Source organism: Pteronotus mesoamericanus, unplaced genomic scaffold (genome assembly GCF_021234165.1).
Source record: "Pteronotus mesoamericanus isolate MK-2021 breed Mesoamerican mustached bat unplaced genomic scaffold, CSHL_Meso_final contig_90, whole genome shotgun sequence".
Lineage (NCBI taxonomy): Eukaryota > Metazoa > Chordata > Mammalia > Chiroptera > Mormoopidae > Pteronotus > Pteronotus mesoamericanus.
Genome location: NW_026555277.1, coordinates 31,988,341 through 32,011,670, shown reverse-complemented (window position 1 = coordinate 32,011,670; position 23,330 = coordinate 31,988,341). Strand labels below are relative to the sequence as shown.

Genomic DNA, 23,330 nt, shown 5'->3' with positions numbered 1-23,330 from the left:
TTTTTTTTATCTGTTGATGGACACTTGGATTATTTCCACCTTTGGTTATTGTAAATAATGCTGCATTGAACACTGACATACAGATATCTCTTTGTGTCTTTGTTTTCAATTCTTTGGGGTATATATACCTAGGAGTGGAATTGCTGAGTCATATGATAGTTGTATGTTTAGCTTGTTAGCAACCAGCAAACTATTTTTTCTATCATGGTTGCACCATTTTACATCCCTACCAGCAATGTATGGGAGTTCCTATGTTCTCACATCCTCACCAACACTTGTTATGGATAGTGGTATCTCATTTTGATTTGTAGTTCCTTAACCACTAATGATTTTGAGCATCTTTTCGGTACTTGCTTATCTTTGCAGAAATGTCTATTCTAATCCTTTGCTCATTTTTTAATTTGGTTGTTTCTCCTTTTGTTCTTGAGTTTTAGGTGGTTTTTTTTCATGTATTCTAGATAGTAAACCTTTATTAGATACAGTGGTACCTCAGTACTCATCGTTAATTTGTTCCAAAACTTGTGACGAGTACCAAAACTGATGAGTTCAAATGATAAAGCATTTTCTCTTGCCGGGCAGTGTTGTGACTCATACAAGTTTTAGCAAGTGTAAGTCCCAAGCAAGTGCCAAGGGCTGAAACATTTTTTTCTTGTCAAATTATGATGAGTACAGGGTTTGACAAGTTCTGAATCCAACGAGTACCGAGGTATGATTGTGTATGATTTAAAAATATTTTGTTCCATTTTGTAGGTTGACATTTTACTGTTTTGATAATGTTCTTCAATGTACAAAAGTTTGACATTCTAATGAAGCCAAATATATTATTTTCTGTTGCTCATGCTTTCTGTGTCATATTTAGAATCTATTGTCAAATCCAAGGTCATAAAGATTTACTACTATATTTTCTTGTAAAAGTGTTATGGTTTTAGCTCTTACATTTAGGTCATACATGTTTACAGTATCAAAACTAACATTTATTAATACCATCACTGATGAAGTCATTAAGTACTGGGACATTGTCGAGGTCACAGTGGTGGACAGGTTTCCAGAGTTCTAATTTTCACTTAAAATTTCAGAGTTTATTATCGGCAACATATACCATTGTTTTCCTTGAAGTAACAGATTCATTTCATTAATTTTTAAGAAAATGTCTGCTAAGTACCCAAATCTGAATAGGCATGCTTTATCAGTCATTCTTTAAGATAAAAATTGGGTCCCATTGGGGAAAAGTGTCTAGTTAATTTTGTGACTCAAACAATTGCATGGATGGTCTTCCTGGAGATAACCATCATACTTGACAGCAGAAGTGCTTTACATATACCTCTTACTTCATTCCACTGAGTATTTCTGTTAATGTTGTTACTCAAGAGGAAAGGTGTAATACAAATAATAATTTTTACTGCTTTATCAAGGACTAGTACATGAAACTGGCTTTTCTTCCCCCTTCAAATTCATAGCAGTGAGATGATGAGAGTCATGGCAAATATTTGGCTACTAGTACAGTTCGGTGTCACTCCCTTAATTCACATTAAGGCACCAGCAGTTATACCCAACGTTTCCAAATGTCAGCAGAGTCAAAAAGCTATATAACATCTTAATATTATGAAAACAATTTTGACATCAGAGATCCCTGAAAGGGTCTTGGGGAAGACCCCAACAATTTCTTGGACCTTACTCTAAGAACTGCTGTTAAAAGCTGTGGTAGTGGTTACACATTGGAATGGGGAAAAGTCAAAATTGAGATACTTATCTTGCAATTGTTGCCATTGAATTTTAGTGAAATTTTCTCTAAGCATGGACTGTTTACATGTTTAAAAAAAATTAAATATGTCTTGGCCCTACTCTAGAATTTTATAGCAATATAAATGTGGAAGTGAAAAGAGATATCTAGTAACTCATCCATTGGATGTCTTACAAATTCTTTATTACTTAAATACAGAGAAACCATCATTCTGGAGTGGTACAACCTAGCAGCTGGTGTCTGTGGTGGGCCCAAGGTGGACAAATAGGGTCCATTGAGGCTGATGTTTACACTTCAGCATCACCTAGGAACCTCCTGTAAAGTATAATATTTAAGCCTCATTGCAACTATCCCCCTACCCCACCCACCAAAGATTCTGTTTTAATAAGTCTTAACAATCTGGGCGGGGGCGGGGGTTTGTTGTTTTGCTTTGCTTTAAAAACTTTACAGTGATCAGTGATCAAGATGTGCAAACCAGCTTTGAGACTTTCTCACCTGGGTGGTTTTAGACAGAGTGGGAGAGCCCTAATTTGAGAAATTTTATCTACAACCTTTCATCTTCTTATAGGGTCTTGTTATAGAAAAATGTTTTTTACAGTTGTCAGGAAGGAATATTTAATATTTCATCTTTTCTCCCTCCCAGAATTTGATCCTCCAGCTCCCTTTGTCACTCGTTTTTTGAACACAAGAGCAATGAAGGAAACCTTTAAGAGTTACATGGAATTGCTTGTTAGCATTGCCTTGGACCCTGACACAATGCAAGCCTTAGAGAAGAGCAATGGTACAGTCTGCTAAGTAGTACTTTCTTGGTAGTATTTTCTGGATCTTTTATTATTGTCTTTTAGTGATGTGTTTGTTTTTTCTAACACATACCTATACTTTCAGTTAACAAATCCATGATAATGTATATATATTCTATAAAATGGTAGTATCTTTCCATGAATTGTCTGGGTATTTGAACAACTTAATATTGGATGCATTTTTATTAATTTCTATTCATGGGGAAATTAAGTAACTACCCAATAGTTTCTTTCAATTCTAGAATCTTTATCATCCTCATAATATTTCAGTAATTGTCTGTATTACATGAAAGATCCAGATATCAATATATTCTGTTTTCAAATAATTGGAAAGATGAATCAAATAATAATGGTATAAAAATAAAACTGTATATTTGTGTCCAGTTAAAGATACTTCAGAGTAATTATTTTCTAATCTGTTAGTAGTAAAATACATGCATTGGGTTATATTCTTTAATATTATTCCTTTATGTTCTTTCTTTAGTATTGTTTTTCTGTAGTAAAACAAGGATGAAATTGTCAATGTAGGAAACATTTAAACCTGTAGAGAATTTTTGGTTAGTTCATCTGAGCTAAACTGACAATTGCTGGGAAACAAAATGTCAAGTTGAGATAATGCTACAGAGAATGGCAGTTTTGCACCTTAGTTTATACATTACAATAAAAAGAGGCAGTGTAAATGGGTTACATGAATTCCACTGGTGATAGATTAGGGAGGCAGGAGGAAACCAAGCTGGGGGAACCTGCTAATGGATAAAAAGTTAAATGATACACTTTTGCACAGGTGGGTACAGGATAGATAATAGTCAATAATTAGCATGATAACAATAACAATGAAGGGATTTTTGGTGTCCCCCTGATGCCATGAGCTGGCATCATTTGAGGGGTCTGGAAAAAGGAAATTCCACAGAATAAAGAAATTGGGCATTCCAAAGGTACGTTGTCATAGATGCAAAAAGACAGCAGGCTCAAAGTAAAGACTAACCTTTATTAGGGAAAAATACTGGCCCAGGACATGACTACCCACCATGAGCTGCTTTTAGTTAGAAAGTTTTAATTTCAGACCATCCTATGGGTTATTCTAGGTCTCTGAGTTTAAAAGGCCGCCTCTCAGCTTGTCAGGTTTAGTATGTGGCTCCTTTTCCCCCCACATCCCTTTTGCTCATAAATCAATCCAAAGAATGACTACCTGATGACCAACCCTCTGTTTGCGTAACAGGGTCCCATCGTGCTAGGAAGGCTTAGTCCTAGGAAGTTTCAGTGTCAGTGTTTGTCTTGTTGAGTGATGACCATTGGGAATGGGGCAAGACTGCAACCTTGGGTGGAAGCCTTGGCTGAATTTTTTCCAAAGTGAAAGGCAGGTAAATGGAAGGCAGTAAGATCTTAGGGGTCTTTATTAAGAAAAACTCTGGATCATTTCTAACGTATGAGTTATCTTGATTCAGATTTTGTTGCCTCTTTCTTTTTTTCTTTTTCCTTTTTTTTCCTTTCTTTCTTTTTTTTTTTTTTTTTAGTATTTTGTATCTAGTATTTCATTTACTTACAGCTTACGGGCACACCATACACCTTCTCAGTTTTCATAATTTGATCATGAGATTTTATTTATTATGGCCCATTTACTGCCTATTGGAAGCACTCAGGTGCAGTTTTTTATTTGATTTCCAATAGTTCTGTAATTGATAGCTATAACCTTAAATTTTAATTGGGGCCAAGGCTGTAAGAACACGATGGTTTAAATTACAATTATCATTTAAAGATCTCAGAGGCCAGGATAACAGGAAGAGTATTATAAGCAAATTTTTCTGTGCCTCACCAGCAGTTATAGGTGGCCATGTTTTTATAGTCATTTCAGCTTTTATATGAAGTAATAGTAGCATTTGTTGGTTTGGGGGTAGGCACATTTAGCACAAACTATTTTTTTTAGCCTTTAAAAATATACACATCAGGCTCTCAGTCAAGGGGGCGGCATAGATAAACCTAGCTTGCCTCCTCACACAACCACATCAAAATTAGAGCTAAGCTACAGAACAACAATCATTCAAAACCCTCATAAAGTGAACTAAATGGAAGTCCTAGAACTATGGAATTAAGGAAGAAACCACATAGAAACTTGTAGGAGAGGCTGGTCCCTCCCACACTCACATGTGGCAGAGAAAAGTCTGGAGGGCTATCTCTGGAGCCAGGGGACCCAGCCCCATAACAGGCCCCCAAGGCCAGGAAGATAAGTCTCCATAACTTCTGGCTGTAAAAACCAGCAGGGATTGAGGCTTTGGAAGACAGAAAATGCTGGAATCCCTGGCAGTTCCTCTTAAAGGGCCTGCACACAGACTTACTCAGATTTGCCCTCTCTAAGCTCTAGCACTGGGGCAGCAGCAGCTTGAAAGGCATCAGAGACATACCAGGAAGAACTGAATTGTCTGGCATCATGGTGAGAGATGGGGGAGGGGGGGTCCACATTGTCCCACGGTGCTGGCAGTGCAGAGGCCACTGTTCCTTTCCTGAGCCCTCCCACCACAGATCCAGCAAGAGAGTACCATGTCTGTTACTCCATCAACCTGGGTCACACTACTTACCCCAATCTTGTGATTTCCCTGAGGCTCTGCCGCACCCAACTTTCAGGCCTACCCAAGCTCTTTCCGGTGGCTTTTCCATATAAATGGCTTGTCTTGGCTCATGCTTCAGTTTTTCCTAAATTCTTTCAAACAAGCAGCATGTGCCTTCAGTGAGCCCTGTACCTCTCCCTAAGTTGCGCCAGTGCTGGAATAGCAGCAGGTGGCTGTGGGTAACAGCTTAGCCTCTCCTGGGAACCTCCAAGACCAGCACAACTATCAACCATCTGCATATTGCTTTGTAGCTAATGCTGTGTGACCAAGGAGAAACATGGTGGCTGGCCTTGGATGTGCCAACAGCAATCAAAGTTCAACTACATACAACAGGAGGCTGTACACAGCCCACACAGTGGGTGCACCTTGAGTACCCAGCTTCACTAACGGGGGGGCCGAGTCACCGGACACCTACTACATTAGGCCACTTTATCACACCTGGGAAGCATAGTAGCTCTACTTAATACCTAAAATCAAACAGAGAGGCCACCGAAATGAGGAGACAAACAACCCAAGGCGGGGGGGGGGGGGGAATAGAGACAAGCAATCTACTAGGTGCAGAGTTCAAAACACTAGTTATAAGGATGCTCAAGGAAAAAGATGCAGTCAGAGATGAAGGATACATTAATTGTAATGAACAATTTACAGGGAATCAACAGAGTGGATGAAGCAAACAATCAAATCAGCAATTTGGAACATAAGAAGGCAAAAAAGAACAACCAATTAGAAGAGTAAGGAAAAAAAGAGTCCAAAAAAAATGAGGATAGTGTAAGGAGTCTCAGGGACAACTTCAAGTGTACCAACATTTGCATCATGAAGATGCCAGAAAGAGAAGAGCGAGAAATTGGAAACTTATTTGAAAAAGTAATGAAAGAAAACTTCCCTAGCTTGGTGAAAGAAATAGACATACAAGTCCAGGAAGCATGGAGTCCCACAAAAGGTAGACCCAAAGAGACCCACTCCAGGACACACAATTCAAATGCCAAAGATTATATACAAAGAGAATCTTAAAAGCAGCAAGAGAAAAGCAGTTATCTACAAGTGAACCTCATAAGACTGTTGGCTCATTTCTCAAAAGAAACTTCAGGCTAGAAAGGATTAGCAAAAAATACTCAAAGTCATGAAAAGGAGAGACCTACAGCCAAAATTGCTGTACCCACCAAAGCTATCATTTAGAACTGAAGGGCAGATAAAGAGCCTTCCCAGATAAGAAAAAGCTAGAGGGGTTCATCATCACCAAACCTGTATTACATGAAATGTTAAAGGGTCTTCTTTAAAAAGAACAAAAATATGAACAATAAAATGGAAATACATATCAACCAACAATTAAATCTAAAAAACAAAATAAACAAACAAGCAGAACAGAGCCCTGGCTGGTATGGCTCAGTGGATTGAGTGCCAGCTAGCAAACAGAGGGTCACCGGTTCAATTCCTGGTCAGGGCACATACCTGGGTTGTAAGCCAGGTCCCTGGTTGGGGGTGTGTGAGAGGCAACCTTTTGATGTATCTCTCAGACACTGATGTTTCTCTCCCTTTTTCTGTCCTTTCCCATTTCTCTAAAAGTAAATAATAAATTTGTTTAAATCAGAATGGAAACAGTCATAGATTGTGGTTGCCAGATGGGAAGGGAGTCAGGGGATGGGTAAAAAAGGTGAAGGGATTAAGAAGTACAAACTGGTAGTTACAGAGTAGTCATGGGAATGTAAAGTACAGCACAGGGAATTAGAGGTAGCCAAAGAACACATATGCGGGACCCATGGACATGGACAACAGTGTGTGGATTGCTGGAGGGGGCTGGGGGTGGGGGCTGGATAGAGGGGCCAAAGGGCAAAAATTTGGGACAACTGTAATATAAACAATATAATTCAAAACAAAATTACATCTCTTTTTACCATAGCATTTCTTCTAAATTTCAAAACAGAAACCTTACAAGAGTAGTGTTGATAACACAAAAGTTATTTTATATACATTTAACAAATAACAGTTGGACTGTATATGTAATACAAGGTTTGAGAACAGTCTAAAGAAGAAATATAATTATTAATATTAGAAGACAGTTAAAGACAAAGTTTAACATTAATTTGTAGGTATACAGGCCTTATTGATATTTTGGGATAGTTGCCTACCTTTGGGGTCAGTGGCTTTTCATTCTTTGATCTCCACTGTACGTGGAGACAAGTGTCAGAGACAGAGGCAAACAGCCATTTGTGGTTATACCCCTTCCAACAACGTTGGAGAGTCTTTAATGTTTTTTTCCAATGGACAAAAATCTTACTGTTTTAAGTTGTGGTTTTTGAAGTCTTTGTCCCCCAGGAGTGTATTGGAAATGTTATTAATTTATAATAAATGCAGAATGTTGTCTTTTAGTAAAGTTGATATATATGTTCCCTTTATCTAGATTTATAGTGTGGCTAGTGATTATTTTCATAAGGAGAAAAGCTTATTATAGATTTCAGGTTGAACGGAGTACTGTGAGGAGAGCTTCTGGCCAAGGGAAATTAAAAATTTGTCACTATTTATCTAGTTCAGTTTTTATTGTATTATTTGTATGTTTTACCAATCCAAAGAATTGGGGGTGATGGGCACAATGAAAACACTGTAGAATAGGCCAAATATTACCAATATTACAAATGAATTGTATTGTTTATCTAGTAAAATGAGTCCCTCAGTCACCAACCTAGAGGGAATTCCCCAATTGGGAATTAATTTTTTTAAAAATTTACCTACCATTAAAGCTGTTCTGTAAGGGGATGCCTCAACCCATACAAAATCATAACTAATACAATTTTTTCATTGTTGAGATGATGGCATTTGGATAAAATCCAACTACCATATCTGAAATGGATCTAAAGGAAGTGAGAAATGTTCTTGGAATAATTTTGGGGGGCTGCATATTGGACAGACAGGACATTTGTTGTATACTTTATGGGCAACAGTAGAAAGTTTTCAATAATAGTGTTTACTCTATGAAATGCTTTAGGATGCTACTTTCAGCTCACACATGTTAAAAGTACAGTATAAGGCAATTAAGTTCCTATAGGTAAGATTGGTTTCTGACTGGGGGTTCAAGCCTTATCTGTTTGCCTGGAACAGAGGTTTCTTTGCCATAGCCTCTTTTCTTTCGTAGTTCTCCACTGAAACTATAAAAGGTGGGGGGTTTTTTCCTTTCTTTTTAAAATAATTTTAGTAAGAAGTAAAGAGCATTCTCAGGTCTGTATAATTTGGCTATTAATGCTGTCTAGTTGCAGCATCAGCTAAGTAATTTCCTTTTGCTTCCATGATGGTAGCTTAGAAAGCCCTGAAATTTTGATAATTGCCAATGGTGTTAACTTCTGTGTAACATCTAATAATTTTGCAACCTATTTTCCATTCTTTATGGGCTGCCCTGAGAAAATTAAGAAGCCACACTGCTTTAACAGTATTTTCACGTTGTGAGCTACATAGCCATGGTCAGTGTAATATTGGCTATTTGATCTTTGGCCAATTGAAAAAATTAATTAGGCTTATTGGGCAGATTTTATTTAGGTAAATAAGAATTTTGTTACGCCTATCATGCAAGTTATTGTATATCCAGCTCAGTAACATTCCTGTTTATTTTTTCAAAGATCCATCTGTAAACCAAATTAAATCAGCATTACTAAGGAGCTTCCTATAAACAATTTCTAGGAACAAGAAGGTGGTCAGGTCAGTTTGACTTTAGTAAAAAATATAGGGGCTAGACCATTAATGAAAATTTGGAATCCAACTGTGACAATATCTAGTCAAAACCAACGAATCCCCTAAGCTGTTTTCTTGTTTTCAGAAGAGGAAAAGATAGGATTCATCTGAGGCTTTCAGGGTTAATTAGGCTCTCTTTAGATATTAGATAACCAAAGTATTTTGCCTCAGGCAAACAGAATCAGAGGTCATCCTTATGGGCATCTAGCAATTTCCTAGACCATAAGTTAAATCATTCACATATTGGATTAGAGTGGAATTTCTAGAAAACTTAACATTATTTAAGACAATAAAAGTCCTGTATATGCCTGGGGCATTATTGTCAAGTAAATTTGTAACTTTCCCAGGTGAAAAGCAAACAAGTATACAAACAGAACATAGTTGTTGTTGTAATTATTTGGGCAAAGCTTCCCAAGTAATTTCAAGCATCTCAAAAAAGTTTTCCTTTATAGAGAGAGAAGAAATCCTTGAGATAGTATAGGGCCTGTTGGAATGACTCAAAGTTATTTCTTAGTTAAAAATATCTTAAAATTTAAACTTTGGGAAGATTTGTCAAATACACTTAACCAAAAGACAAAAACAAACCTTTTTGTAATTCCAGGTAAAACAAATGCATTTTATGGTAATAACTCTAAAACACACCAATCAAACTTACACTGGTTTTAATATTCAATATTTTGTCCAGACCACAGGATCCTGCTTAATTTACATAAGTATTTACCATAATTTCTTTAGGCCAGGAAAACATTATACCCTAGTAATGTCACCCAGAGGCAGGAAAGAAGAGCAGTAGACATACAGATGAACATATAGTACATCAAGACCATACACACAATCTGCATTACTTCCTCAGATTTCTAAAATTTCACAATCTTCTATAACACTTTCAAAACTTTCGTATTTTTATAAACCTTATCCATTCAGAAATAGGCATCTTTAGAACTCACTTTATTCCTTTTCCGGGATGAATATTTCCATCTTATGCCTTCTATTATCAACACCATAGAGTTTCTTTCCAACATAATTTGAATTGTTAACTTTTAGAAACCCCAGTTTCCAATTATAACCAAAAATAAGCAGCCAGTATTCCCTAGGTTGACTTTTATGAACACAAAACCTATTAGAAACATAGGTTCCTCTATTGGCGAATAAGTTCACTTTCAAGAAACACACCCCTAACAAAGACATTTATTAACAAGACACTGAATCAAGAGCTTCAGATCCACTCCACAGCCTCTTTGCAACAAAAGCCAAAAGAAGGTGACCCCGGGACTTGTCTAGCAATCAGTGTCTTAGCATCGTAAAAATATCTGTATATCCAATAACTTTAATCAGAATTCACTAATATAGAAAGGAATAACTTAAATAAATTGATTTTATCAGATATGGCCAAGGTATTTTCCCCAACCCTTTTGATAAGATTTACCTTTCAAAAAATTTGCATTTTAAGAGATGATCCAGAGAAGAGTTCTTGGAGCCAAGTATTTGCCTTTCAAAGACAGGCTTTGGTATCAATCTTCGAGGGGAGGAATAAGGAGGTGGCATTTATTAGCCTCAGAAGCCGCCTTTAGCTCTGAGACAGTCTCTAAAATTTCTTAACTTTTTAAAAAGAGTTTATCTGTGCTTCCTCCAGAAGATTCCACTTTCCAAATCAAGATATGTTTCCCATTCATTCAGTTTAATTTTAGAGCCAGGATTTTTCTAATTTTGCATGCAAAAAATTAAGACAACTGCAAAAGAAAACTGCTTTTTGGCCATCTTAAGTTGATATAATTTCTAATCGTTAAATCATCGCATTTCTGTAATGCACTTGCCCATCAAGGCTTCCTACCAGGAATATTAATGAGAGCTGGCATCTGGGATTTTCTGACCTTGGAGACACAATTTCCCATCTTAATTTTAGTTTTATTTTGAAATCTGTAGAGTTTGCACTTCAGACTCTCAGAAAACAATTCCAATTGAAAACCCAAAGTAAAACCAGCCACCCATTTTTCCCCCAGTCCCACCTCAACCTGGGTTCTGTCAACCCTTAATATTAGTTGCACCTGGCATATTTAAAAAGACAGCTCACATAGAGTGAGGCCCTCACACCTTAAAACAGGGAAGTCTGGAATTCCAATGGAAACTCACCCAAGTTCACTCTTGGCAAAACGAGGAGCTGGTGAGGCACAGTGGGCCTCTGCTGGTATCTAGCAAGAGTGTGGGTCTGCAAGGTGATCCTGAGTGGGCTTCTTTGGAATCCTGCCGACTACACCAAGTAAATGCCTATCAAAGAAACATTCAAGCCTGAAGAGAATTTTTGGTTAGTTTACCTGAGCCAAACTGACAACAATTCCTGGGAAGCAAAACCTCAAAAAGTTGAGATAATCCTACAGAGAATGGCAGTTTAGCAGTTTAGTTTATATATTACGATAGAAAGAGGCAGCTTCAAGTGGGTTATGTGAAATCCATTGGGACAGATTAGGGAGGCGGGAGGAAGCAAAGGAGGGATTCTGGGATTGGATAAAAAGTAGTGAAACACAACAGGTGGGTACAGAACAGATAATAGTCAACAATTAACATGATAACAATAACAATGAGGGGATTTGGGGTCTTCCCGTGGTGCTAAGCTCCTGCTTTGAGGGTTCCGAAAAAGAAATTTGACATTCCAAAGGTATGTTCTCATAGATGCAAAAGAGAGCAGACAGGCTCAATCAAGGTAAAGACTGACCTTTGTTAGGGAAAAATACCGGCCATGAACTCCTTTTAAAAGCAAGTTTTAATTTCAGACCTGTGTGGTTACTTTAGGTCTCTGAGTTTGAAAGGCTGCCATGCAGGCCTCCTCCAAACTTGGTTGAGAACGTGGCCTCCTTTCTTCCACAAATTGATATATGAAATAAACTGGTCATTCACACAGCTAATGTTGCTTACTAATATTTAGCCTTCAGCTACACTAAAAGAAGGAATGAAAAGACCAGTGAGCCAGTTTTCATTATCCTTACATCAAAATGAATTGAACTGGTGTAAGATCAAAGCATAGTAACAATATATTTCAACACCAATGCCTAATAATATAAACTGTTTTATTATTTCCACATACTTTGACATGATATTCCATTATAGTCCCAGAACAACTTGGACGTCCATTTTGGTGGATGAAGACAGGCATGTAGGTTAAGTGACTTGGCAAAGGGCCCACAACTTGCAAGTAACAGAGAAAGGATTAAAATCCAAGGTCTTCTAATTTCTGGTCCATTGCTTTTTTGACCATATAGTCAGAGGCAATAATCTATACCTCAATCATTTTAGAGCCTTGTAGAGCTGGAAGAGATTTAAAGATCATCTAGTCTACAATATTTATTTTGTTAGACTAAAGTTGAAAGAGATTAAATATTTTCTAAAGTTATAGAACAAGTTAGTGGTAGATGAACCATGACTAAAACCCAATAGTTAATTCCCAGGTTATTTTTGCCATTAAATATTTTCTCTCTCAGTCAAAACTCCTTGCATCATAAAATACATCTCGTAGCAGTGGTTGTTTCTGGATAGTTGTGTTTTAAATGATTTTTTCCCTTATTGTTTTCTGATTTTTCTCCATTTAATATAAAGGGGAAGCATTTTAATGGTTATAATTTAAAATAATCCACAAATGTTTGAAACTTGTTTTTGTGAAATGTAATTCTTACAGTGTTTGAACAGAATTGATGATTACCAGAAAGATAAAAGACAACTATCAGGTGTGTTACAGTGTTCCCATAGAAAGTGTTCTTCACTAAAGACTTTTTCTTCAATTAGAGGAAGTGTTCTTTCACTGGTTACTGTGCTTGTGTTTGTATTCCAAATATATAAAGAGTGGTTTTCTTCAGCTCTGAGAGTAACTACATCCTGAGGCATATATATATACCTTTTAAGAAAAGTCATTAAAGGTAATTAGTGTTATAAAACATGTCATTTAAAAATTGTTTAGTAACCTAAAACATTTACTACAGCACCAGAAGTAATTAACTTACACTCCAAGGTGCTTCCCTTAAAAGACCTTAAAGTTTCAAAGGGGTAAAAAAAAAAAAAAAAGGCAAAAAGTTTTGGGTCAGAGTTTTACTTTTACTCTCTCCTTCTCTAAAATAACTATGTTGACTCTTGTGTTCTTGAAACTGGATTTTGATCATTTTTCTTCCCCTACTGTTTTCTTTGCCACAAACTAGTGATTTAAGAATATCATATGTAGTATTTTATAAAATTTTATAACATTAGGTAAATTTATAATACTTGTAATGGTTGTAATGAATTATTGTTCAGGTGGTGTATGAGGTCAACAGAAATTAGCTTGTCATCAACCAATTTTGTTGGGAGAGACAATGTTAAAACCTAGGACTTTAGATTCTGTCATACCATGCCACTTCTTTCTCACTTGGCTGGTGTAAATCTATTTTTCAAGGTAGCTTTTGTTCTAAAAAGTTCATGCCCTATTTTTGTTAAAGCGGTACTTTATATAATCTAATGAATTTAATGTCTTAATAGATTAATGTTTTGAGAAAATTTGGATGTTAACAAGTTTTTGAATTGATAATTTATCCTGTTATAATAAATTTTTATCTTGTTTTAGATGAGCTACTTTTGCCTCATATGAAAAAAATAGATAGCATGCTGAATGATAACCGAAAGAGACTTCTTTTGAATCTTCATTTGGATCAGTCATTCAAGGTATTTTCTTCAGATGATTTATTCGTACACTCAGTGGCAATCACAGACTTAATATAATGTGAAGGAAAACTTATGAAAGTTCTCCATTTAATAATATTTCTTAACCAATAAAAATTTGATTTGTATTCATTATGAGTTTTCTTAGCTTGTCTTTTTTATTAAGCACATTCTTAATCTTTGCTTTTCTCTGCTTTAATTCATTTTTCAGGCTTTTATAATCATGTAGCATTGCTTCTATATAGTAAGTCTCCAATGTTTTCAAAAATACTTTCTTTAAACCACGACTGTATTTCAGTCTTTTTTACTTTTAAACTTTTAAAAATTTTTCACATTTCATCTATAACTAGAATTGGTCCCTTAGCACAGTTATCAAAATTCCTTTTACTTGCCTGATTTACCCAATCAGTATCTGAGGAAAAATTAATCCTCAAATAATGGTAGGAGATATATATAATTGTGTCTGTTAATGTATTATTTGTATAGGTTTTCTTTTTATTAATAGCGTTTATTTTTTTAGAGAAGTTATAGATTCACAGCAAAATTGAGTTCCCATATGCTGCCTGCCTGTCCCCACATATGAACAATCTCCCCAATTACCATCTCCCACCAGAATGATACATTTCTCAGTACCAGTGAACCTACACCGAACCCAAAGTCCACAGTTTATATTACAGTCTTGTACACTTTATGGGTTTGGACAAATGTATAAGACATATATCCACTATTACAGTATTTCATAGAGTAGTTTCACTGCCCTAAAAGTCCTCTGTGCTCTGTTTATCTCTTTCTCCTGACCTCTGGCAGCCAGTGATCTTTTCACTGTCTCCATTGTTTTACCTTTTCCAGAATGTCACATAGTTGAAACCATACAGTATGTAGCCTTTTAAGATTGGCTGCTTTCACTTAGTAATATGCACTTAAGGTACTGCCATGTCTTTTAATAGATTGATAGCTCATTTCTTTGTAGCACTGAATAATATTCCATTGCCTGAATGTACCAGTTTATTCACCTACTGAAGGACATCTTGGTTGCTTCCTCATCCTGGCAATTGTCAATAAAGCTGCTATATATGCCCATGTGCAGGATTTTGTGTGGACTTAAGTTTCAACTCCTTTGGGTAATGTGTATAGCTCTTTCACATCCCTATTTTATCTGAACCCCACATAAAAGTGAAAATTTACTTCATTTTAGCTAGATGAAACTTAAGGCTTAGAGACTGAGTTCAAAGTGAATCAACACTAAACTCTCCTAGTAATCCTATATTCTTCACTGACAAGCACTTGCAGAGAGAAAAAAAAAAGCTGATAAGAAAGCCATTACTAAGAATTCGTCTACTAACTCCTAGTCAAGTATTTTCCACTTCACTGCTGTCTTCAAATGAAATATTCCTTTGGGAAATACCATGCTTTCTAGAGACAAGAGAATGTTACTAGATGTGTGTTATCTAAAGATTAAGTAAATCTTCATACTGACCAGTTTTGGCTAACTTTTTAAAATGTCAAACCAGTTCTCTAATAACCTGTATTACAATAAAGCCAACACTTGGAATTTAATAGATTCAGTAGATATTTAAAGCTTATGCAATAGCTTATGATGAGCAAGTGAAAAATTAGTTTTCATGTTCTTATTTTCACAGAAAAAAACACTTTCTAATTTTGAAATTAGTTAATTTTGATAATTTCCATTTATATCAATTTGCATTTCAAAGCTACAATACACACACAGTACTAAAAGTTAGAATGATTTGATGTAAAATATTACGAACCGTGGGTTGTTTTCAGTACCACTCCCCATGATGATCCTGGTAATTTTAGGAATCCTAAAAGCCATTTGAAGTTAATGATATATTTTCCTCTGAAACTTATGTACTTCCAATCATCTTTAACATCTTATGTGTATTAGAAAGATTATTTATATTTTCTTTCATCTCCACTGACCTAGTGTAGAAACCTTTTCTTTTTGTCTTTAAATTCCATTTGTTGTAAAAAGTAAGTCAAACCTCGGCAATGTTTTATATGGAAAACACCAGAATATATTTTTAAAAGCACAAATAATCTAAGAGAATGAAGCTAGAAATTAATGATAGCTCACTCTGGTAGGAAATGCCAAAATTTTTATTGTGTCTATTAAATGAAATTTAGTTCCCTCCTACACTTGTATCTAAAAACATTAGGTTATCTGTTTTAAAATGCACTGTTGCTGGGGTCGCAATACCAGCTGCTTAGAACCTCATATGGGGTTCGGAAAAGAGCTTATCAAATGAAAACTACATTCTGTATAATAAACATAAGGGGGGGATAAATATCACAGGAGCACTTGAACCCTTTTAGTATCAAATATTCAGTAAATGATACTAGTAGCTCAATTTTTAATGCTATTCAAACTAGGTAAGTTTAGCTACAACTTCCATTCAGTTATAGTTTGTAGCTTTTCATTCAGTATGATTTGCCTAGTACGTAAGGGCATAAATATGCCAGTGGCTTTTAAAGAATGGGCTGGAACTGGTTCTACCATTTGGCTACTAAATTATCAGTGGGAACTACTGTATCACTGGTCAGAATACTCATCAAACTCTGTTTTACACTCATTTCACACCTGCTCTTCCTATAGTCAAAAGAAACAAGAGATGTGGTGAAGCCAGAGGAACATCAAAATGCTTGTTTCCCTCTGTTCTCAACTGATCCAGGACTTGGCCGAGTTTCAAAGCATTGACAATGGTTCACTTGATAGGGTTTTGAAGAAACTTAAATAGATTTACAGTGGTTCAACTTAATTTCTTGATTTTAAGACGGTGTAAAAGCAATATGAATTTAGTAGAAACTACTTATTTTAAATTTTGATCTTTTCTTGGGCTACATTATGCAGGGAGCCACAGCTCCCAGTCAAACTTACGATCATGAGGTTAAACAACAATGCTCTGTATTGTAGTAGTAAATGCATTTTCAACTCAACAATATTTTCAGCTTAGCATGGGTTTGTCAGAACATAACCCCATCACAAGTTAAAAGCATCTGTATAGGTCCCTTCGCCCTACCTTGAAGCCAGAAAGGCTTTATTGCAAAGAACTTCTGTCTCATTCAGGAGTTCCCAGGGTCATGTGCTATTGCTTAAGGCATGTTACAAGGTTGACCCTAGAGTCAAAGGATAAAGAAATAGATTCCACATTTTTTCATTGAGGTGTAATTACATAAAACATTATATTAGTTTCAGACACATAACAATGATTCAATATTTGTATGTATTACAAAATGATCACAATATGCCTAGTTAGAGTCCCATCTTGATGGGAGGAGCTACAAAGAATTTGGCCATGTTTAACACCCCACTTGTGTGTATTTTGTATATTGTATACATTTACATTGACCACACCCCATTAGTGCCCTCCACATTCCATGTATGTATACATTCGTTTTTTGTTTTTGTTTCCTTTTTTTGTTTACACTATTAGTGTTGTCCCCACTTTCTCCCCTTTTTCCACCTACGCCCAGCCCCCTCCCCCCTCTCAAGCTTTATTTCTATTTTTTTTAAGTAAAATTTGAATAGCTGGGAATAGTATAGATTAGTTTTCTTCTGATGTCAATTATTTTTGCTTTATTTTAAAGAATGCTTTGGAAAGTTTTCCTGAACTAACAATAATTACTCGAGACTCTAAAGCAAAAAGTGGGGGATCTGCTATTTCTAAAATCAAAATGAATGGCAAAGCTTATAATAAGAAAACTCTAAGGACTTCTAAAACAACTACTAAATCTGCACAAGTAAGTATATATTGATGGATATAATTATACTTCTTCGAGTTGTTAATATAATTCCTACTTAAAATATTGTAACAAGCAAATATTTTAGTATATTTTTGATAAAAGTGAATTTTTCTCAGGTAAGAATGAGCAGCTCTGGCCTAAGGAGCAAATACTCAGTAAGTGCTCACAAATTATTTAAATAGGCAAAGCAAGGAATTATCCCATGTTGTATTTATATTTTTAAGTAGTTTTTTTCATTGGATACAATGCATATCTATAAATGAGTGTGCATGCATTACAAAAGATTCAATATTAATTACTCATCTGTAAAATTACTAATATTGGAATTCATTCATTTTCTAGTATGGTCTAAATGAATACCTTTTCAGAAAAAGAAGAGATCCATTCATCCGTTCCATAAACGTTTTTTAAGTGCCTATAAATTTGCCAAATACAGTTCTAAGTACTAGGAATACAATAGTAAAAAAAAGATAAAAAATCCCTGCTCTTGTGTAATTTCTATTGGCATGTGGTGTATATAATAAATAGAAAGATATTCAAGTTTTAGTTAGGTAAAAAAAGTTATAAAAATATAGTCTGGTATGATACCTTTCCATTACAAAATTAGAGTTAATATATGTTATACATGGGGAAAACATGGAAAAATATGTAACATTCTGTTAACCTTGTTTATCTCTGAACCAAGAGATTATAGGATTCTTTTATAAGTCATCTTATATGTGTACTGTTGAAACTTTTCTATAATGGTTAAATGTTTTGAAATAGTATATATTCATATTTAGGAAAAAGTAAAGATTTTAAAATGCAAGTTAAGTTCTTATTTTAAATAGGCGTCTTTTAAGTAATTGCTTATTAATACAAGCTAATATCTGGCCATGCATGTCACCTTTAAGATTTCCACTGAGACTTTGGTGTAGTATTTTCATAAAAGTATTTTAGCTAAGATGCTCCATGAAATAAATATACCTATAAACTGTTTTCTTGTTATAGGAGTTTGCTGTTGATCCAGAGAAAATACAGTTATATTCTTTGTATCATTCACTCCATCATTATAAGTACCATGTTTACCTGATATGTAAAGATGAGGTAATTATTTTTTCATTTATTTTTTAAAACAAATGTATGTTTTTCCAAACTTTAAGGAGACTGTAGCTATAGTATTTTTTTAATGTGTTAAAGAGAATTGTTTAAAAATGTTAGGTGTTGCCCTGGCTGGGTAGCTTGGTTGGTTAGAGTGTCATCCTGATACCCCAATTCTATCCTCAGTCAGGGCAACATACACAAATCAACCAATGAATGCACAAATAAGTGGAACAACAAATTGTTTCTCTCTCTCTCTCTCTCTCACTCTCATTCTGTCTCTCTTCCCCCCTTCCTCTCTCCCATCCCCTCTCTCTAAAATGAATAAAATAAATTTATTTTCAACTATAAACAAAAATGTACGTGTCTGTATTCTCCGATAAATAATGACTAGAAGGTTGTTCTCAGCCTGTTATTTATTGTGCTCAGATTAATCTAAGGCTCAGCACCTCACGCATGAGCTATAAGTGGTAATATTTTTAAGTTGTTAGTGCTTGCTTTACATTGCCATAATAAATGGAACTTAATTGTATTTTCTTCTCTCATAACGTATCATGATCCTATTTTCATTCACTTCAGTCACTGCTGGTATATCACTGTCTTCCTTATCACTAAATTGGCCCTTTCCCACTTAGTTAGAGAGAAATGGGGTTTCTGTGCCTTGACCTGAAGAAATGATAGTTAAAATTTAATTGTAGCTTTTACAGGAGTATCATAATTGAATTTGCTCAGAAATTATGTATGACAGTAATACCACTTTGTGGTATTTAAATGGTTGTAGGCAGTACTACCTTTTTTTGACCAGCACTATCATTTTTTTTTATTAAGAAGGGTTAGGTTTCCTCAAAGATATACCTGATGTATTTGATAATGGTCTGTTATTGGAAGATGTTCATAAATCTAACGTCTGTTTAGCAAAGAAAGCAAAGGTGGTCATGCAAAATATGTTGACTGTTTCTACAATGCTTTGAAATGAAGTAATTGACCCTAATTTTTGTCATTCTGCTTTTAACATAATTGAAAGGAATTGAGAAAGTTTGAACCATTTTTCCTAGCCTTCTTCCCTGCCTCCATGGGGCCAAAAGATGATAGAATTAGACTTCATCCAGTTTTATATGAAAGAATTATTCTCCATGGATGGATTTTTTTTTTTTTTTTAAGATCAGCACTACTTACAGTTCCTCTTTTCATTCAGGAACAGAAATAGCAAGCCCTTATGAAGAGCTTATAAAGTGATAAGTATAAGCTAATGTGGCCATTCTCTCTATTTTAGATCTCCTCTGTGCAGAAAAAAAATGAAGATTTAGGACAGGAAGAAATTGTTCAACTTTGTATGAAAAATGTAAAATGGGTAGAAGACCTATTTGAAAAGTTTGGAGAACTTCTAAATCATGTACAGCAGAAATGTTCCTAACATTTCCACAAAAATTCCGTCTATTTTATAGCACTAATGAAATGGTGGAGGGTCTAGGGCCTCAGATAATCAAATACCAAGCAGCGGTGTCCTGCAGGCACACCTGCTTTGCCTCTGGGACGTGCCTGCGTCATGACCTCTGCTCAAGGACAGTGGTGCTGCCAGGGGAGTCCGTCCTTCGGAAGTGGACCTACGTCCTGCCGCATTTTTATCCTAATGAATGATGTTTCTATTTTGTAAACCATTGGGTAACTGAGTTTTATTTTGAAAAATGTTTTTTGACAAATGATGAAGCATGCACTAAATATAATTTTTCTTTATCACTAGAGAGATAACACTTAAGTAGCTTGATTATTTTTTTTCCTGACTCTGACTAAACACCAGAATGAAAGAAAGGTGGCAGAAATCACATGTTTGTTTTCATGTCTGGCCACAAAATGGAAAGTATTGTACATTATGTAAACAGATCTGGTGTGCTGTGACATTCTGTATGAGAGTATCTTCAATTTAAAATATAAAATTCAGAAACTGCATTCTGCTTTACGAACTCCTTTTACTCTTAACATGTTCAGGAAACTGGATATGGAATTGGTGCAATTCTATAACTGCTTTTTGTGTCAAATTATATTGTGATGAAAAAAAAACAATGACATACTATTTTCCCTATCTGAAAAAAAAGTATTTTCCTTTATACTGTTTTTCCTTTGGAAAAATTTTCAATTGTACATTTTATTTCACTAATAGTTGTATTTTTCACAAGAAAAATGTGGTTACAATTATGTTTGATGTATCTGTACTACACTTTTCATTATTTTCAGTAAATCTTATTTAGTTATATATTGAATTTCTATTGTGAGTTCTATCTTGAGGTAACCGTTTTTGTTTATACAGATTTGCTTCAGTGTTATCCAGAATATGCATTCAGTACTAGAATTAGTTTAGCTTTATAATGGGGTTGTGTTAGACACTGCTGTAAATTTCTGATTCATGAAAATAAATTTCTTATTAAACTAGCACTTGATTAACTGATTTGTTGAAACAAAAATCTAACCACTATACATTTTAAAGAATAAAATTTATAATTAGACTACATGCAGTGTTCAACACAGCTTACCTGACTTTTAGAACTGGAAGTGGTAGAGCTCTCCTTTTGGTGCCTTTCCAACCTTTATACATGCTATCATAGCTTCCTTTAGTGTGCTAGCTAGTGTGTCAAGTACTTTAGCCGAGACAGTGAATGTTTTACGTTCAACATGACCTTGTGTTTTATTTGTGTTTGCCAACAGGATGCCTTATTTGTTTGAGAAAAAGATTTACTAGTGTCCTTCTAAATGATCTCCTTTTTTAGGATTCTAAAGAAGCTGTTAATTACCATGCTTTTGTTTGTTTTATCACCATTTAGTGCCTTAAGTCCTATCAAGAAAGCAGTGTTACTGCTTAGTGCCCAAATAAGACCTGCTTACCTGGCTGTTGCTATTGTCTTAATTTTGAGTTAACAGGCCAACTTCTTACAATTAAAAACCTCACTAAACTGGCAAAGAATTAAAGGTGACATATGATTTGATTTGAGAATTAAAACATTGTAGCATTCAGTGAAACATGAATATTTGAGTTAAGCTTACATATTTATTTATGATGGTTATCTTTTCATAAGCAATAATCTTTAATTCAAGAATCTTTGGACCTGCCATTAGACAGGATACTCAGTAATCAAAGTTTGTCTCAAGGGTTAAATGTTTCATTCCTGAAATTTTTTTTTTAAACCTGTTTAGGCAGCTTATTTTGAAAACAAAAGTAACCTATTAGATTAATTCTGCTAACTCAAATAAGAGACTATCAGCAGTGAAAGCATCATAAAATTAATTTTGCTAAGTGTAGAAGAAGAGTAGGAAGCAGCCATATCTCTTTCTGGTATTGACTCTGGACAAAATTGGTTTTCTTTCATTTCCAAAGTGCAGAGTAGATAACTACATCTCACATTAGTGTTGTAAGTATACGTCTTTACATTACTTCCCGGCTTACTTGCCTGAATCACTAATGGTTTACATATTTTTAAAAGCTATCTTGCATTTAGGTAACTTGAAGTGCATATTTGAAATCACTAGCCACATTTTCTTCATAAAGCCCATGGAAAGCAGAGATAGTTACCTGTAGAAAAATTACTTGTTTTCCTTTCAACTGCAGGTGTCCTCAAACTGTTTGCAGTTGTATTCACTATAATAAAACAAGTGTTTTCATAATATCAGAGGCCAAGTCAGTAATACTCCCTGAGGGAGACCCCATTGTTTTTTACCATCTTCTCTCATTTTATCCATATAGAATAGGCAAGGACATCAAATTCTGACTTCAGGGGAAAGTAGGACAGTTACGATGACAACCATACGTAAGCCCATCCTTTATGAAGTTGAATAAATATGTAGCTGGTTAGCATTCACAGTCCTTGCCAGGGAGTTCGAAATTTACATAGAAATAACCTTAAGTTGTAGATTGAGTTAAAGAGGGTAAAGTACATGTTGCTACAACCCAGAAAAACATTTCTAAGAACGATTAAATTTTTCTACCTGCAGATACCTGGGAATAATTTAATATAAAAAAATGATATATTGGTGTTTATTTATAGTTCATATTAGTGGTGGGAGAAGTGGCCTAGAAAACATTAGTAAGATGGAAAAATCTTACATTTAAAATGGCTTAGAAAATGTTCAGGTTACCTTCCAGTTTCTAAAATTTAAAAATGAAAATTATAGATGAGTCATACATTATTACTGTTTTCAAAGCTTTCCTCATTTTTTTTAAGTCTCACTTTCCTTTTACTGTACATATTTATTTTCATTAGAGCAGCTATTTTCCAACTATGACTTTGGAGGTAGACTCATAAAACCAATATAGCAGCAGGGTTATTGAATGAGCTTTGGGTCCCAAAAAGTTTCTTCAAATGTACAAGTTGTGAATTTTATTGTATTTGTAGAATAAAATTTTTGTTTTAAACTGTAGTTCCACCTGTTTCTTAAAAATGCTTTTTAAATAGAGTGAAATATCCCAGGATAACTGCTTCTGTGTCAATTGCACTTGACACATGAGCTGCACAAATGGACAATGTACACTATTGGTTGTGCATTAACCTACTTACATGTGCAACTTTTGGCATCTGTGTTCACAAGTGCATGTCTTCGCAAATCACCTTTATTTATAAGTGATAATAATTGAAGTTAAGGATACAAAGAAACCTGCATTTGTAGTCCAGAGTTTTAAGTGGTCCATAATACAATGTATGGAAATGTGAAAGACAATTTTGTATATTTGTTTGTTACTAACTCAGATCATTAAAATGAAAACAATTTTTAAACAACAAAACCAGAATGTTTTGGGGTTTGGTCTATTTTTTAAGAATTGAAAACAGGTATTACACAAAGGCATCATCATGTTACAGATTTCCCGTACAACACATCATGCTGTAGACTCTTAAAGTCATTAGGTATATATGGTATAGGACCCACCCATGATTTTCTCAAACTAAGTCAATATTGATGAATTAT

General features: G+C 34.9%; 1 protein-coding gene across 2 annotated transcripts in view; it reads left to right on the top strand.

The window, feature by feature from the left end:
• QSER1 (glutamine and serine rich 1) overlaps window positions 1-23,107 on the top strand; it is a 64,480-nt gene extending 41,373 nt beyond the window's left edge. For both annotated transcript variants that reach the window (XM_054585957.1, XM_054585958.1), the window contains 5 exons: window positions 2,385-2,522; window positions 13,444-13,541; window positions 17,145-17,297; window positions 18,291-18,386; window positions 19,654-23,107. In XM_054585957.1, the coding sequence (XP_054441932.1) occupies window positions 2,385-2,522; window positions 13,444-13,541; window positions 17,145-17,297; window positions 18,291-18,386; window positions 19,654-19,794 (626 nt within the window). In that variant the 3' untranslated portion in view covers window positions 19,795-23,107. The remainder of the gene's footprint in view (window positions 1-2,384; window positions 2,523-13,443; window positions 13,542-17,144; window positions 17,298-18,290; window positions 18,387-19,653) is intronic.
• The last annotated feature ends 223 nt before the right edge of the window (window positions 23,108-23,330 follow it).